The 17,511-nt window shown below is 56.1% G+C and overlaps 2 protein-coding genes across 10 annotated transcripts in view; one reads left to right on the top strand and one right to left on the bottom strand.

Moving 5' to 3' along the window:
- GRHL3 (grainyhead like transcription factor 3) overlaps positions 1 to 10,615 on the top strand; it is a 34,702-nt gene extending 24,087 nt beyond the window's left edge. For all 3 annotated transcript variants that reach the window (XM_078452206.2, XM_078452205.2, XM_078452207.2), the window contains exons 12-16: positions 620 to 654; positions 1,771 to 1,859; positions 2,747 to 2,832; positions 5,260 to 5,324; positions 9,602 to 10,615. In XM_078452206.2, coding sequence (XP_078308332.1) covers positions 620 to 654; positions 1,771 to 1,859; positions 2,747 to 2,832; positions 5,260 to 5,324; positions 9,602 to 9,716 — 390 coding nt within the window. In that variant the 3' untranslated portion in view covers positions 9,717 to 10,615. The remainder of the gene's footprint in view (positions 1 to 619; positions 655 to 1,770; positions 1,860 to 2,746; positions 2,833 to 5,259; positions 5,325 to 9,601) is intronic.
- A 4,253-nt stretch (positions 10,616 to 14,868) lies between these two features.
- STPG1 (sperm tail PG-rich repeat containing 1) overlaps positions 14,869 to 17,511 on the bottom strand; it is a 54,063-nt gene continuing 51,420 nt past the window's right edge. For 5 of the 7 annotated variants that reach the window (XM_078452200.2, XM_078452199.2, XM_078452201.2 and 2 more), the window contains one exon: positions 14,869 to 15,650. In XM_078452200.2, coding sequence (XP_078308326.1) covers positions 15,479 to 15,650 — 172 coding nt within the window. In that variant the 3' untranslated portion in view covers positions 14,869 to 15,478. The remainder of the gene's footprint in view (positions 15,651 to 17,511) is intronic. The other 2 variants (XM_078452203.1, XM_078452204.1) reach the window with 1 other exon arrangement.

Genomic DNA, 17,511 nt, shown 5'->3' with positions numbered 1-17,511 from the left:
CTCCCCAGCCAGAGGCCCCGAGTTGGGAGATGACCGCTCTCGGGATTGAGGGCCCTGTAGCCAGGCTGACGGCTGCTCTGTGGGGAAGAGGGAGGCACCCTCGCACCTATGAGCCTGGGGGCCGCTCGGTCCCGACTCTGCCTCCTGCTGGGTGCGTTCCTTCGGGAGGCACTCACCAGGCCCGGTGCCTCACCTCACGGAACCGGTGATGACTGCCACAGACAGTCTCTGGAACCCTCCGGAGAGTGCCCTTCCCCCCACCCCCTTTTCCCCTGTGCCTCGGCTTCCACTGCCCTGCCTGATGGTGTGCAGTCCCGACCCTTCTGGGTGAGCTGGGGCTCAGGTGGGGCTCATGGAGCTGGCCGCGTTCCTTTAGCACCTCCAGGCTCAGTCCCCGACCCTTCCACTTGGGCTGGATGCTCCCTTTCCGCTCAAGATCTCAGCTCACCTAGGAGGACTAAATCTGAGCAGAATGGGCTGGAAAGCCATCACAACCGCATTCCCCACCTCACCCCCACAAAGATTGTGCCCCCTCCCCCCAGAAGGCCACCAGCAGCAGAAGGCCCCTCTCATCTTCCTGCCTGCCTGTGATGGAGAATGTCTTCTCTCTTCGTTGCAGGCAGTGCCCTCGGCAGGTCAGAGCAGCTCCAACAGGTAAGGGCCTCACCCCCCCCCCCGCCCCCCGCCTGGCCCCCTGCTGCTTGTGCTGCCCCCCCAAGCCAGGGCCTGGGCACAGAGGAAGCAGCCATGGGACTCTGCTCCCAACCCCCAAGCTACATTCACGCTCCTTTCTCACTGAAACTGCCTGCGTTTTTATGGGTTTGTTTTATGTGAAAAGCTGGCGAATCTCTGGCGAGACACCTGCTTGTAAAAAGGGAAAGAAAAGGCCTCTGAGATGGTAGCACAGATTTGGAGAGTTAGGAGGGGCCACAGTGCTGGAGGACCAACTGAGGGGTCCACACACACCCCCTCCCTGACTTGAGGAGGGAGGGAGGCGCCCCGAAGGGCCCCATCCTCCCCTGTGTCAGCCTAGAGATCTGTCCGAGGGAAAAAATGGAAAGATGGCCTCGTGGGCTTGAGGCAGGGATGGGGGGGCCATGTGAGAGGAAAAGCACACATAAGAAAGCACCTTAGTGTCGATATCAGTCTCTTCCCCCATAGACAAGGGGTACTTTTCCTCTGGTGCTTTCACACCGAACCACAGTGCCAGCCAGCCAGGCGAGCAGGGGTTATTGCCCTGCTTTACGGATGAGGAAATGGAGACTCAGAGAAGTGAAGTGACGTGGCCAGGCTCACACAGCTCTTAAGTAGCAGAGGTGGGCTGGAACCGAAGCCTGTCTTCCTCCAAATGCCACCACGCTTCCCCCTCTCCCCGCCTCACATCCGAGTGGATTCTCCCGAAAAAGAACAACACGCTGATGATGAAACGAGAGTCCATATTTACTGAGACGCAACTGTGTGTCACACGCTGTTCTGAAAGCAGTTTGTGTGACGTCCTTCAGCCTCACAACTTTATGAAGTACTCTTGGCCTTACCTAATTGTCACCCCATTTGATAGAAGGGGACACTGAGGGACTAAGAGACTCATCCCGAGTCACCCAGCTAGTGAGTGGGATTCGAACCCAGGCAGTCCCACCTCCAGAACCTGCTGCTTTCACCGCCGTCCTCCTGCGCTGTGCCTGCCTTCATGGGGTTTTCTGCACATCTGGGGCCCCTTTCAACTCTGGGAAGTCCCGGGTTCCTCACGAGCCCCTCCCTGTCACCCCCCAGGCTGCCTCTGAAGCGCTCCTGCTCACCCTTCGCTGAGGAGTTTGAGTCTCTGCCCTCCAAAAAGGCCAAGGAAGACGATCTTCAGAGAGGTACCCTCACTCCCGGCCCATCTGTTCTCTGAGCCCACCGCGTGGCCCCCAGCCCCCCACAGGGCCTTCCCCCAAGCCTCAAACGCCAATCCTGGCCCGGCAGCCGGGGCGGCACCCACCCAGCAGAGAGGGCGCAAGGAGCTCTTTGGAGCTGGATTTGGGCCACGACTTGAGGGTGGAGTAAGGGTGACACGCAGGGTGCTTGGAGAGTTGACAGTGGAGCCGGAGGTCTTCTGCCTCCACTGGCCTCGTGGGCATGTCCCTTGTTGGGCATCCCACAGCAGCTGGGCCGAGGCAACAGGTCCATTATGTTGGGCAACCCCCCCCCCTTCTCTTCTGGGGTGGGAACAGCATTGGGTTTCCATACCTGGCTTTCTGGCTCTGACAGCCTAAATCTGTAACTTCCTGGGAGAGGGGGATGTGCCCAAACCTCGGGGGGCTATAGCTGATCATCAGGAAGAAACCAGCCAGCAGCCAAGATCAAAAGCTTCTGGCAACCTTGCACGGAGCCTCGTACCGCACTTGGTGTTTAAAATGTCATGTCATTAATTCCCCAACACCCCTGTGAAATAGGGGGTGGAGCCACCTCCATTTCCCATTTGGATAAAGCGAGGCTCAGTGATGTAACAATATCTTCTTCAAGGTCACCTGGCTGGCAGGTGATAGAGCAGGGATTCCAACCTGCCCAGATCAGCACAGTCTGAGGGGGGCCTGCAGAGCCCGTGGGATTTCCCATCTGGGTACGGACCCTCAGCGAGGATTTGCCTTTCCTGCAGAATTCAATCGAATGCCCGAAATGATACTTTTGAAGATTCCCCCATCCCGTGAGGTATTCCCCGGCTCATTGACCCTCCCCTCACCACTAAAGCCACCCCTTTGCCTCTCAGTTCTGTTGTATGTGCGGAGGGAGACCGAGGAGGTGTTTGACGCCCTCATGTTGAAGACGCCAGACCTGAAGGGGCTGAGGAATGCGGTAAGAGGCCCTGTGAACCCCGCCCAGCGCTGGCCGGACCCCACTCTGAGTTCCTGTCCCCACTCTTCACTACACAGTTCTGATTTCCCACAGGAAGCCGCTGAGAAGGAATATGCTGGAACCCTGGCTTTCTGATGGTCCACCTGTCCCACCCCATTTCAGGGGTGCCTGCGGGCCTGGCTGGTGGGGGCGTGCCTCTGTGATGTTATCTCGAAGCCAGAACCCTGGCCCCACCCTGGGAGGCACACACACCATAAATCCTCCCTAATCTGATGGCTGCTGTCTGACAGGCCAGAGCTTTTTGTTGGCTTTGCAAACCTGTTTCTGTTTTAATGGGAATGAAACCCAAAAAGGCCAGGCCCCAGAGACTCTCTTTTTTCTTTTCCAGGGGGCCTCATTCCTCTCGCCTGTGGTTGGCTGGGGGGCACTGGCGGGGGCAGCCAAAGGTGGTGTCTGGGCAAGGAGACCTTCCCCAACCCCCCAGATTGCCAGAGCGGGCAAAAGAGCTTTGAACAAAACCCACAGCAGCTTTGTGCCTCAGCTTAAAACCGAGCAAACACAAGCCTCCACCAGGGCCGGCTGTGCTTAAAGGTCCAACCACAGAGTAAAGCCAGACAGGTCCAAGATGCCAGGCGGGGGGCGGAGGGGTGGGGGGGGGGGCGTGGAGGGATGAATCTAATAATAGCACCAGCTTCCTTTTACTGAAGACCCACTATGTGCCAGGCATCGTGTCAAGCAAGCTGCATTTGCTAGCTCACCATATTCTCTTAACCCTGAAAAGTGGGTACTATCATTATCTCTTCATTTCCCACAAGGAAACGGCCTTCCAGTGGTTGGGCGACTTGCCGAAGTGACAGAGCTACCGTCCAGCCCAAGCTCTCTCCACTCGGCTATCCCCTCCTGGTCACTTCACATCCCGTCCACCCTGCTTGGTCGGCACCAGCCCCAGAAGCTGGGCTCACAAAAGGCCACTAACGTCACTTGAATATTGACTCAGAATCTTTGGGCCGGACAGTACCTAAAAGGGTCCCCATCTGGTATTTGAGCTCTCTCCCCAGGCAGGTACCCGCTCTTGACTCGTGTCCTTCCAGGAATGGGGAGCTCACCGCCACACGGGGCAGCCTACGCCGTCTTTGTACAATTTATGGTTAGAAAATACCTAAGTCCTTTCGAGTGAATGGAGATCTTCCTCCTGGAAGCTTCTAGCCATATAGCCATTAAAACAAATAGCCTAAGAACTTTTCTGGACTGGAGGGATCTCCGGCAGGGCGGAGAATAACTGAGGAGCCAAACCTGACCCTCTTCCTAAAAGGCCCAGAGAGAACGTCAGTCTGAAGCCCTTGGTCTGAGGCTCGCCGCAGCCAGTAACGCCAGACTGCAGAGTAACCTCTGCCTGAGCCTCTCACCAGGGCACAGGCCCCGCACTGGGCCCTTCACGTAATCTTCTCGGTCCCTGCGCAGGACCACGCTGTGCGTTTACCCCGTTATTGTGCCCGTTTTGCAAACGAGGAAGCCGAGGCTGGTGACCGGCTCAGAGTCTGCCCTCCGGGTGGTGGAGCTGGGACCAGACCAGACCCATCTGCCCCGGAGGAAACTTCCGGTGGTCTGGGAGAAGCGGGCTGGCTCTCACGGCCACACTCACGGGCCTCGGAGCTGCAGGTTCTTCGTCTGCAGAAGGAGCACCCGTGATTTGGGTCGTGACGGTTGGGATGGGGCAGGAGACCAGGGATCCGGCTGGGCCTTGGTTGAGCCCAGCATCCTCCCCCATCCAATGGGGTTAGTAATTCCTGCCTAGAAGGGGGCAATATTTCGATAATCCCCCTCGCGACAGGGTGGGAGCGTCCCCACCACTCCCCTTCTAAAAGGACAACAGTGAGCATTGATGGAGGCCTTCCACCGCCAGGAACCGACCCAGGTGTTTTACACGGGCCAGATTGGTCACGTGAGCACCCCTGTGAGGTAGGCGCTTCGACCGGCTTCCCCAGTTAGTTTGCCCGAAGTCGGCAGCTGGTGAGTGGAACCCGCTGGAACAGTGTGGTTCTGACTAGAGGCGAAGGTTGGGGACCTGGAGGCTGCTCTTTGGGGTATTTTACAGCCACTAAACATGCAGTTTTTCAGGAGCCTGTTGTGATGCGGGAAGGCTCATAACATACAGTGATAACTAAAAACAGTTCTATAAAGCTGTCTGGGTGGAACATAAAAGATCTGTACACATGGCCAAAAGATGGGGAAGGGCACACCCAGATGTCAGTAGCGTTTATCTCTGAGAAACAGGATTAGGGACTATTGAAATTGTCCTCTCTGGATTTTTCCACAGTATGGATGTATGTTACATTCAGAATCAGGAAATAAAAAGTCCTAGTATGAAAGGCTGGAATGGATCCAGTCTGGGCAGCAGACAACACATCCCCTACTGTTTTCTTCCAGATCTCTGAGAAGTATGGGTTCCCTGAAGAGAACATTTACAAAGTCTACAAGAAATGTAAGCGGGGGTAAGTGCTCATAACAGCTCTCCCTCCCCCTTCCCCCTGTGCTGCCCCTTTCCCTCTATTTTATTCTTTTATTCTAATTTTTAATATTTACTTATTTTTGAGAGAGAGAATTCACGTGAGCAGGGGAGGGGCAGACAGAAAGTGGGGAGAGAATCCCAAGCAGGCTCTGCACTATGAGCGCAGACCCTGACTCAAGGCTCAAACCCACGAACTGTGAAATCATGACCTGAGCCGAAACCAAGAGTCAGATGCTCAACCGACTGAGCCACCCAGGCGCCCCTGCCCCTTTCCCTCTAAAAGTGTTGGCTCTGGGAGCTCCCATCAAGTGTGCTCTGCCTGGCCCATGCCAAACAGCATTTGTACTTGGCTTCGTGGAAAGGATGAGGGGTGTGGGGTTGAGTGGAAAGCCCCAGTCAGGCAAGGCCACCTGCAGAGACCGGACATTGAACACCACCAGGAAGGAAAGGAGTGGCAGACTGATGGAAGGGTCTTTGTAGAGACCACAGGTGGAGGGGCAGCGCAGGTTCAAAGATCAGAAGACCCAGGTCCAAATTCCGAGGCTGCTGGATAGCCAAGTGATTTGATTATAACGATGATGATAGTGACCACCATTCACTTGACTATGTGCCAGATACTGGGCTACGAGTAGCTCACTTAAGTCTCACAGCCACACTATGAAGTAGATACCCATTACCCATGCTTCACAGATGGGGAAATTGAGGCTTGGAGGTGATAAGGAATATCCAGGAGCAGGAGCAGCAGAGTAATGGCGTGGAGGCAGAAGGGCCCAGCAATGTGGCCACAGGCCGAGTCAGGGGGCCCCAGAAGGGCAAAGCTGCTGATGAGTCTGGAAAGGGGGTAGTGGTTGATGTGGTTTTGAGGGAGCCCCCCGGGGATGCTCCCCAGGCCTCCCGCTCAGGTCTGGATGAGGCAGCAGAGAATAAAGCTTTACCTTGCAGAGGGTCCAGCGGTGCAGGACCTTCCATATGTTCCTGGGGATTAGTGCTAAACACCACAGCACCCTTTGCTATCTGCCCGGGAGATCCCTTGGCAAGGGGAGACGGAGGGCCATGTGGTGACCGCCTTCCCAGGTTTGGGTCCCGTGGTCAGAGCCAGTGAGCTGGACCTTCACAGCCCTTGTGAACTGAGTCCCTGCACCTGCCCAGCCTGGGGCCTCGGGTTAGTGAGGAATTGTCAGCGCCATTCCCTACCCAGAGGACCCACTCCCAGCCCTCTGCCCACAGCTCAGACCCCATCCTCTTGCTCTAGATGGTGTAACTCCAGCTACACTTACTAGCGGCCCTGGAAGGTGCTTGGGCATCGCCCCGTGGCCACTGACTACGGGCTTTCCTTTTTAGAAGGCTTTGCAAAGCCAGGCAGGTTTTGTTCCCAGGCTGAGGCCCCGTCCAGTCAGGCCCGGGGGTTGGCCTCTAGCCCTCCCTCCTCTTTGGTTCCCAGCAGCCTCCCCCAGAAGGGCAGGGAGGGGGGGGGGGGGTGTGCGGTCCTGCAGCCCCTGGAGAAGGATCCGTTGGGTTTTGGTTGTATGAGCGCCTAGGGTTTTTTGTGGGCTTTTTTCTTCCAAGTTTCGGTTTCAGATTGGGGCTCACATGTTCTCTGGGACGGAATCCACCTCATAGCAGAGGGCAGGCCCTGCTTTGCCCAGACAAGCCCAGCCCTACTTCCCCTTGGTGCCAGTGCCCACGCCCCCCCAGCTGCAGCGGCACCTGGGCCACCAGGCTCCCTGATGGATGCCACTGCAGGCTGCGCTGAGGGGCTAGGAAACGTGTCGGTGTGATTTGGGGGTGGGGGTACACACGCGAGGATGCCCCAGCCCCCGTGGTAGATGATAGCGTCCACGTGTGGAGCACGTCCTGTGTGCCAGGTGCTGGGCTAAATGAGTCCCAGGCATAGTTCGGTGTGATTATCTGTAATTCTACAGATGAGGAAACTGAGGTTCAGAGTAGTTCGTAACCAGCAGAAGGAATCCCGGCCTGTCTCCAGCCTGTGCATGCACCCATTTTTTACCTCGCCTCCTGCTTGTTCCTCTAACTGCCAAGTGATGTGCAAACAAAGACTGTGGCCAAGTCTTGTATTTGCCTAACCCCGTAGCCCAGGGCATCACTCAGCGGCCCTTCAGAAGCACCCTACACCCCCCACACCTGCAATCATGAACACTTCAGAGCTAGCATCCTCTGAGATGCTTAAATGAGAAGAGTCCACAAAAACGCTTTGGGGAGAGGAGATGCCGGGCCCATTTTCCACCTCCCTCAGCGTCAGACTCACCTCCTCTGAGGAAGAGAGAAAATTCTAATCGATGGCCTAGTTTATTTGCACAGAACCCTCCTGAGAGTCCCCTGGACAAAGGTAGATACAATCAGCTTTACAAGCACCACTGAGTGATTGAAAGATTAACAAATACATTGTTTTCCCGGCAGCTGGCCAAGCGTTTCAGGGGAACCAGGACAGAAGACAGCTAGTAGCTGGCAAGGGACAAGAGGCCCACATTCTGGGACAGTGGTTCCCAACAAGCCCTGCCTCTAGGGCCCGGTTGTCACTGACCTCTGAAGGGAAGGGGTCTGAGGGCTTGTCTGGGATCCCTTGTGTGTAGGTGTGCACTCGGGGCCCGCGGGGAGCCCGGCAGGGGAGTGGGAGGGAGGCAGCCTTCAAGTTCATGCACGTAAGGCACACAGGGCCTGGCATCTAGAAGCCCCCGGTAAATACCACTATCTGAATCACACACCCGGCTGCCAGCAAAGCGCTCACCCCTCTGGCCCAGGCCCGGCCTCCTCCGGTCGGTTCCCAGCCTGCAGCCCCCGGACGAGGATCCCTCTGTGAAAGGAAGGAACGGCTGACAGGACCTAAGGAAGGGGGGCGCCGTAATGAGACACTGGCAGTCAGCACTCCGGCCTGGCAGCCTGTGCCCAGACCTCCTTGCTGGAAGCAGCAGCGTCTGCAGAGACGGCCCGACACAGGCCATAGGCTTAGGCTCGCTGCTTCTGTAAGGCCTCCATCCTCCAGACCCGGGGACGATGGGGACAAGGCTACCGCCTCCCCGGAGCTTCCCCTGGAAAGCCAACAGCTACTTGCTGGAAGCAGGGAGCAGTAACGTGAGATCCTCAGCCCCCCGACTCCCCCCCCCCCCCCCCCACTTGAAATAACCTTGCGGCCATCTAAACTCTTTCCCAGCCCTGGATTTTGCCTTCCTTATATGTGCCACTTCCTAACTTACATTCATAGGGTTTTTGTTTTTCTTTCTAAAAAACCGGTACAGCAGAAAGAAACCGAAGTCTGGATTCAAGTCCAGTTCTGCCATCTCTTAACTGTGTGACCCCTGTGCTTCTTTGAGCCTCAGCTTCCCCCTCTACCCACTGGAGTAATAGGGTTACAAAGAGTCATTTTCTCGGGCCCTACTAGATTCTGAATTCCTGGAGGGCAGGCTCTAGGATCTCCGTGTGGCCCTTGTTCTTGCTGGGCGCAGGCCCTGCACATGGAACGGCCTTGGCAAACGCTAGTGGGGTGGATGGACGAGTGGCTGCAGACACTCAACTCCGTTACAAAGGGAAGCTGGTGTGGTCAGGTCAGGTCACGTCTTGCCGGGCTCTTCATCGGGGAGGCAGCAGCCAGAGGGGTGTCCTCTGGCTAACACCGTGGCCTTGACCCTCTGCGGAGGCCCACGGCGCGGAGGCTTGGTCCCGCTCGGGTTGGCCCAGGTCCCTGCCTGGAGGGTGTGGGGAGAGAGGACAGAGCCCCTCAAGTCTCTTGTACCATCTGTGAGATGGCAGCTTCGTGGGGGTGGAACCGAGAGGGCACCCGTGTGGCACCCGCCTCTGGCTCAGGCGGGCACATCCGAATGACACAATGCAGCCTCCCACTGAACCCAAACCACACTGGTCCACCCACCACACCTCTTGTGCTCGAACTCTCGCTTTGTGCCCGAGTCCTCGGTCCGGCCTGGTGACCAAGGGACACCGCATCCTCCACACATCTCACGTCAGCCGCTCGAAGTGTCCACGCTCGTGTGTATTAGGAGAGGTGGTCTGGCGCAGCGGTGGCCGTGGTTGGAGGTGTGGCTCGGCCACTTGGGGATCGTGGCCTCCGCCGTAACGGGGGACAGTGAATACCCGTCTCTGTTGTTCTGACGGTCAGAGGGAAAGTCCAGGAGGTGCCCGAAATGTTGGCACCCAAGAGGGGGTAACCGTTACTGTCATCCTTGTCACCCAGCAGCCCTGAAACAAGGGGCCTGCCACATCCTAGACACATCTCCTCTTCTCTTCCAGAATCTTGGTCAACATGGACAACAACATCATCCAGCACTACAGCAACCACGTCGCCTTCCTGCTGGACATGGGGGAGCTTGATGGCAAGATTCAGATCATCCTGAAGGAGCTGTGAGGCCCAAGCATCCACACCCTCAGGCCCCGTGGGGTGGCTCCAGGCAAGGAGCCCCCTGGGGAGTGGCCCATGCCGCACACAACCTCTGCTCATGCCCCAGTGCTGTTACTTGAATGCCCTCCCTGAGAAAAACACATCACAGACCCACGGATGTCAAGGTCAGGAAGGGACCCAGGAGGTATCCTGACCTGAACCCCATCTCATGCTTGAATCTACCCTGGACTTCCTGCCGGCCCCCGCCCAGCCAGAAAGAGTGTCGTCCTGCTTAACGTTCCCATAGCCTGTCTCCTCGGAAGACCCTGCTTTCAGTCCATCTCCTGGTTGGCCGTTCAGATGGTGCCAGTGGACCCCCTTTCCCAAAGCTGACTCGACTCCTGTCCGGCCTGCATTCTTGATCCTTCCATCAACTTCAGACTGAGGATCCCTTACCCTTTGGTCAATTAACTTGAAAACTCTTTTGATTTTCAATGCAAACAACTTTTAAATGTTACCATGGTGGAAACACTCTCTTTCTCCCGGATTTCCTTGATACAAGTTGTAAATAATAGAGCTGATTCATTGGAGTGGCTGCTGTATAAAATAACTTCCGTGCCTGTTCACTGATGTACACATTTCTTATTTACAATTTTCATTTATGTTATATATATATATAAGTATATATTGTATATATATGCAACATTTTATATTTTTCATGGATGCATTTTTATCATTTCAAAAAATGTGTATTTCACATTCTTGGACTATTTTTTTTAGCTGTTATTCAATTATGCATTTTGTATACTCACGTGGTATTTAGTAATAAAATTCTACCTATGTATTACTTCAAATGCTACACTTGTTCCTTCTGTGGATGGAAGTCTTCCCGGAAGAGAGGGTGAAAGCAGACTGGGCCCGCCTCCTCCTCTGTCCTGAGGGTGCTTTACCTGGGCTCGAAGGCTGGTGGCGAGGGCTGGGCGAAGCAGAGGTGCCCCCGGGAAGGGAGTGGGAGCCTGATGTCGAGATCTGTGTCTCACGCCGCCCCACAGGTTGAAGGTCAAGCCCGTAAGACCACTGACTGGAGACGAAGAAGTCCCGGGAAGGACCCCACCGCGGGCGCCGGCGGGCGGAGCCCCAGGCTGGGAGCCACGTGACCGGAGTTCTCTGCCAGCTCCGCCCCCACGCTCTGGGCCTCGCCGTTCTCCCCGCTGCTGACTCAGCGGCTCACAAAAGCTGGTGCTCCCGTCTCTTCCCAGCTTCGCGGTCAGTGACCTCATGCTGGGACGTTGCCCGGGGAGCATTTACACCACAGACATTGACGACGGCTACAAATCAAGGCCTTTATTCCCTCTAGGGAACAGACGACAAACCTGCCCTTCCTTCCTCCTTCGCCCGCTTCCTAGCGCACGACCACCTCCGGGCCTCAGTTTCTTTGGCTCTGAAATGAGGGGTGTGGGTCTACGCCGGTCATCTGTAACTATCATCTTTAGAGCCCCAGAGCTCACCGCTGGGTCTCAGAGGCCACCTCGAGGTGGGGGAGGGAAGAGCGGCAGCTTCTGAGGACCCTCCAGACTTCAGACCCGCTTTTCCCCTTTTACACGTAAGGGTTTCCCATAAACTTCTGTCTGAACAAAACTTTTTAAAAGGTTTGTAAACCGCAGATGCCTCCAACTCTCAGCTCTGACAGCCAGAGCCTGTGGTCCTAGTTCCCACGGCCCTGCCTGGAGTCCGCACCAGGACTAGGGTCCGGCCGATGAGCCAAAGAGCTCAGTAATCAAGAGAAATCAACACAATGTGTTGCTTTTTTTTTTTTTTTTTTTTTTAATAAAGGCAAAAAAAAAAAAAAATCCATGATGAACAAGATATCAAAATTTTGAAGCCAGGATCAGCATCACTGATGTTTCCTTTGGCCTCAGCCACCAATATGGCCTGCACGGCACTGCTCAGGGGACCCTGTGGGCATCCGGAGATGCCGTGTCCACTCCCGGCCTCGCCGCTGCTCTGCCACCTCCCGGGAAGTGAGAGCAGGATGACGTGTGGGGATGGAAGGACAGAGTGCGGGCGGAGTGCCGGCACATCTGCGCGCGCCAGAGGTGCTCAGCATCTGTTCGTGTCCTTCCTTCAGAGCTTCCTGCCGGCTCCCCGCCCCCCTCCCAGAAGCAGGCTGGGAAGCAGGCGGGTGGTGCTTCTCGACCTTGGTTTGCACCCTGGAGTCACCTGGGCAGCTTTTATCCCTCTCCCCACCGGCCAGACCCCACCCTGGAGCACTTAAATCAGAATTTCTGGGGGTGGACCCAGACCTCAGAACTCGTTAAAGCACCACTCCACCCACCCCCGTGATTACAATGTGCAGTCAAGGTCCAGAACCACTGCTCTAGAGAGGCCATAATTATACAGGCCTTGAACTTGAAGCCTTTGTCATCCGGCAGTGTCTGGCCGAATTAGCACCCACAAGGGATCAGTACCCGTGCATAGCCTGCTGCAATGTTCGGGAAGGGAGCCGGGCAGCTCCGTACCCGCACGTGGCCAGCAGCCACCAGGGCTCAGTTCTCAGCAAAGCCCCCATGTGATGAGACCAGGGCCGTTGGTGCCTAGAAAGGCCGTGGGGACCTCAAAGAGAGCCCTGCAGGGCTTGAGGAAATTCAGCCCTGCCCTCAGAGAAGTCAGGGGGCAAGGGCAGCCCCTGAGCCTGACAGCTGCCATTCTAGGACAGTCTCTTGCTCCAAAGAGTAAAAGGGGGAAAAGGAGTGAAGGAAAGTCCTTTGCAAACAGGAGTCACTTTGGAAAGGTGGCTGTCAGCCGGTGGGGAGGGCATCCCCTGCCTGGTAGCTCTCCCCTAGATGGCAAATTGCCAGTGATGGGGGGAAAGGGAATGAATGAATAAGTGACGGAATGAGAAGAAAGGAGGGAGGGCGCAGGGAGGGAGGAGGGAAAATAGGCAAACAGCGGACGGGCCAACAAACGGCCAGAGTTAAGCAATTAAGTGTATTTACGAGACCCTCGCCACCCTAAGTGTGGTCCACGGACCAGCAACATCGGCATTGCCCAACAGCTTGTTAGAAATGTTTACACCTAAAACGAATACAATGTGATAAGGTCAATTATATCTCAATTAAAAAAAAAGAAATAAAATGAAATGCAGGCTCTCAGGCCCCACCGCAGACCTACAGAATCTGCCCTTTAACGAGATATCCAAATGATACGCGTGCCCACTAAAATTTGGAAAATACTTTATTCAGCTATCAGTGTATCCTAGCCCGAACTACACACATTATAATCACGCTGAGAACTTTTTTTAAGATTTTAATAATCCCTGTGCACAATGTGGGGCTCGAACATGCAACCCTGAGATCAAGAATTGCACGCTCTACCGACTGAGCCGGCCAGATGCCCCTGCTAAGAACTTGAATAAAGATACCAATGCTCAGGGGGCACCTGGGTGGCTCAGTCGGTTGGGCCTCTGACTTCGGCTCAGGTCACGATCTTGCAGTCGATGAATTCGAGCCCCGCGTCGGGCTCTGTGCCGACAGCCTAGAGCCTGAAGCCTGCTTCAGATTCTGTGTCTCCCTCTCTCTCTGCCCCTCCCCCTCTTGTTCGCACACTCTCTCTCTCTCTCACTCTCTCTCAAAAATTATACATAAACATTAAAACAGAAAAAAAAGATACCAATGCCCAGGCCCAGACCCTACCTCAGATCAGTTAAATCAGAGCTCTGAGGGTTGGGGCCTGGGCAAGGCTGTCTGTGTAACACCTCCCAAGTGATAACAGCCAGGGTTTGAGAATCCCTGGGCTGGATGGAGCTGTGAGCGGCAAACGACACCTTTAGAGAGACTAGACATGGTCAGGACAGACCCTCTGAGCTCAGGGCCTCACCTCCAATCGTGTCTTCGACAGAACACAGATTCAGACTGGCCACGAGCAGCCCTGCCACTCTTTTTCCCAGAGTCCCCTCTTCCCTGACCCCACTTGGAGGGGTCTCCTCTGGAGAGGCAGTATTCACCTGCCGGTGCTCGGCCCAGCTGCCCAGAGGGAGGAGAGGCCTGTCTCGTTTTCCCATACATGTCCCCACAGAGACCCCCGGGCCCACAGAGACCGGACCCCAAGGCCGGCTGCTTCTAGCCCAACGGTCTGCTAAAAACCAAGGCGCGGGGATCTGGCCCCGTTGTCAAGAGTCTGGGGTCAAAGAAAGGTACAACTTCGAAAGGGTCTTCCAGAACTTCTAGCACCCAAGTGGACAGCTGACGGCCTGCGGAAGTCTCCTTTAGCCCCGGCAAGCAATTCGAAGTTGCAGTGTGGTTGTCCGCGTCTCAAATCAGGAGATCTGGCATTTTAAATATTCCCCAGACTGTGTCGAAAGTGGACCGAACTGGCACCAGTGATCTGGAGCCATGTCGGACGCCCCTTCAGCCCAGTAGCCTCGGCTCCCACACCCCATCCCTGCCCCTCACTGTTTTGCCCCATGTGCCGCCTGCCCGGCCCCCGCAAGTGTCGACCTTGAGCCCCGGAATTCGAACCTGACTCTTTACCTTCGAGAAGGAGCTCTGGACCTGACAGGATGGGAGCACGGGGCGTCCCGCCTCCAGGTCCAGGTGGCATCGCTCTTAACGAGGTGCCTCAGGCCACCTCCCGCCCGTCCCAACACAGCGGGCACTTGAGGGAATCTGAGGTTCACAAAAAAGGCCAGCTTTGGCGAGACGCAAGAAGTCGGTTTAATTGGATATGGTATTCCATCCTTCTCCCTCCCTCTTTCTCACCCACCCCTCCCCACAGGGGGGGCCAGTCAGCGGCCATTCTGACCGGAAGGCCACTCACCCTCTGGTCACAGAGCAAAGTCAGGGGAGGGGCCCCGGGAGTGAGGGGCCTGGACTCTGTGGGGAGCGGGGAGGGGGCTGCATCAGTGCCTTCCGCTTGCAGAAGTGAACGCCAACATCAATATTTGGGAAAGGAGGGGATGCGTGGTTTCTTCTATTCCCCCTTGGTTCTTTGGGAATCTCTCCCTCTTGCCGGGGGAAACGGACGTGGCAGGCCAGAAAAGATTCATCAAAGGCTGTGTCAAACTTGAGCAGGAGGCCTGGGAGGAGACGGAGGCCAGGCCCGGGGATAGGAAAGTCCCAGTAAAAGAAAGAACCCGCAGGCACCAAGCGGTGCCTCCCTGCCCCCTTGCTCCCTCGGGATCTGGCTCCAGCAGCAACCTGCCCACGTGTGCTGTTGAATGCCGGGCCACTCAACGGATGTGGTGGCCTTCTCCTGAAGGTGGGTACCGAGCACAAGTGACCACGGTGACTGGGGCCATGCTCTTCCTGAAGGTGAGGTGCGTAGGCTTAGCTGGGGGCCCGGGCCCAGGCAACCCCCTTGAGTCTGTCACAAGCACCTCTGGGCCTTCCCGGCTCCTGGAAGCCAAGGGTGAAGGATGGGAGTTGTGCCCGGGCCGCAGTCCTGTGTGGTCCACCCAGCAGGTACAGTCTGGACCTCGAGCCCTGGCCCAGCATCAGACTTCTAGATGGGGAATCTGCCAGTGGCAGCCTTCTCCCTCGAGCCTGAGCTTCAGGAACCTCTTACATCTGCGGGGAGGACTGCACGTCCCAGCACGGGCAGGTACATGGCAGGTAACCAAGGAGGGCTCTGTCCACCCCTCATTTCTGCTCAGGGAACCACTGGAATCAGTGGAGGCGGGTGTCAAATCTCCAGGAGGCAGTTCAAGACAAGGACAAACGCAGCCTCCCAGCTCTACGCCAGCCACGGGGGACGGGGGGCAGGGGCAGATCTGCCCTCCAAGTCGTCGTCTGTCACACACGAGATGGGCATTCTCTGAATGAACGTCCTGGGGAGCCTGGGTGAGGCAGCTGGTGGCCAGCGTTCTCCCCGAGCTTGTGTGAGGTCCCTACAACACTGGGATCCATTTGTTGTCCTCGTTGTAGAGAAAGGACTGTTTTCCAGGGAATTCTGGCTTGTACGTGGCTGTGAGGGGAGAGAGAGAAAAAGACAGTATTAAGAGGGAAAAGGCCGGTTGCCCAAGCCCCTGGCATTCTACATCAGAGCTGGCGATGTCGGGGCACCCCTGCCCTGGTCCCTGCAACTTACAAGTGGGGAGGCTGAGAGGGGAAGGGGTTGGCCCAGCCGAGGCAGGACTTGAACCCCGGCTTCCAGCCTTTAACTCCCTAACAGGAGAACATTTACAAAAGAGTTTTCGATCAGATTTGATACAAAGGAAAAAAAAAAAAAAGGAGTAAAACAATAGTCTTAAAGAAGCAAGGTGTCAGCTTGATAGGGTTTTGTTTTTCTTTAGTCCAGAAATTTCCAGAAGGGCGCCTGGCTGGCTCAGTTCATAGAGCATGTGACTCTTGGTCTCAGGGTTGTGAGTTCAAGCCCCACACTGGGTGTGGAGCCTAGTTTTAAAAAGGAAAGAAAAAAAAAAGAAAAAAGAAATTTCCAGAAAAGTGAAAGCCTTGACAACTGCAAGCACTTTCCGTAGGAGACCAGCTGCCAGGACCACACAGGGGTGACTGGAAACTCTCATACTGATGCCTATTTGGCCGACGAGGGTCCAGGCAGATCCGCACCCACGGGAGGCCAAGCAGGCATGTGGCTCACTCCCAGGCCAGTCCTCCGGGAAGCCCACCTAGATGCAGGTGGTCACAGCAGCAGGAAGTGGCCTGCACCTGTGTGCCAGGTGCCCCACACCATGGGCAGCGTGGAGCAGACACTCAGAAAAAGCTCCTAGATGCCTGGACCAAACAGGGTCAGACAAGGCTCCTCACCGGTCCCCAGGCCTCCGGGAGCCCGCTGCTTGATTGGAGCGTGAGTACATTTGCCCCACCCTGCTGGGTCCTGCCTGGACTGACCAGGTGACCCCAAGGTCAAACCGCTGCAGTCTTCTTGACTTGGTTATCGTTCCATTTCCAAGGCTGGAGCCATAAGGATGACTCTCCCTGTCCCGTCCACCTTACGTTTTACTCACCGGTATGTTTGGAGGGGAAGGTGTCTCCCCTACCAGACTGACACCTCCGGGGGTAACACCAGGCTAAGTCACCGTTGTCCCCCAGGGGAGGAGCGTCATCAGCGCTCCCTGGACGACTGATTTGGACAGACCTAGCAGCCACCCCGGCTCTGCCTTCCTCCTCCCCCACCGCCTGCCCACCAGCACACGCTGTCTAGTCCCCAGCGCCACCAGCTCCGGCCAATGTCAGGGAGGGGCAAAGAGCTAAGGGGCTGTGAGAGAGCTACAAAGAGGTCAGGAATAGGTCCCTCAGGCTATTAGCTCTCACGAAGGTCCCAGAGGCGACAGGGTCCCGCGGCTTCAGCCATCTGCAAAGAGGGCTCGGAACCCGGTAGCTCACGGGAGCTGCTCCGGTGAACAGTCCCCGGCTTGTCTCACGACAACAGGGCACAGGGGGGAAACGGCGTGGCGCTCTGCCCCGCCGCTCTCCCACTGTGGCTCAGTGCACAACGTGCTCTCCAGGTCTTCCCCAGCGATAAGGTGACTCTGCCAGATCAGGCCAGTGATTTAAGTACTTTCAAGAACGGTGAAATTGTTGACCCATCTGACAAAGTGCTATGGCCCCTTTCTCCAAAATAATAATAATAATGACAATAATAATAATGTCTTCATGCTCCAAATCTGCAGGCAGTCTCAGGGTCACAGACCCCTCTGGGGGTCCGGATCCCATCTCCGAGCCTCTCGGACATTCACGGTCATTGGTCGTGAACCCCTGGACGGGATTAACTCCAAGAGTCCTTTCACCTCAAAGAAAATCCTTTCGTACTCCAAAAGCGCAGGCCTAAAAGTCTTCCGGATCGACTCTAACCTCTGTAACCTTCT

Source organism: Panthera onca, chromosome C1 (genome assembly GCF_046562875.1).
Source record: "Panthera onca isolate mPanOnc1 chromosome C1, mPanOnc1 haplotype 2, whole genome shotgun sequence".
NCBI classification, from domain to species: Eukaryota; Metazoa; Chordata; class Mammalia; order Carnivora; family Felidae; genus Panthera; species Panthera onca.
Note: the sequence above shows the minus strand (reverse complement) of the source record. Positions and strands in the feature narration are given on the sequence as shown.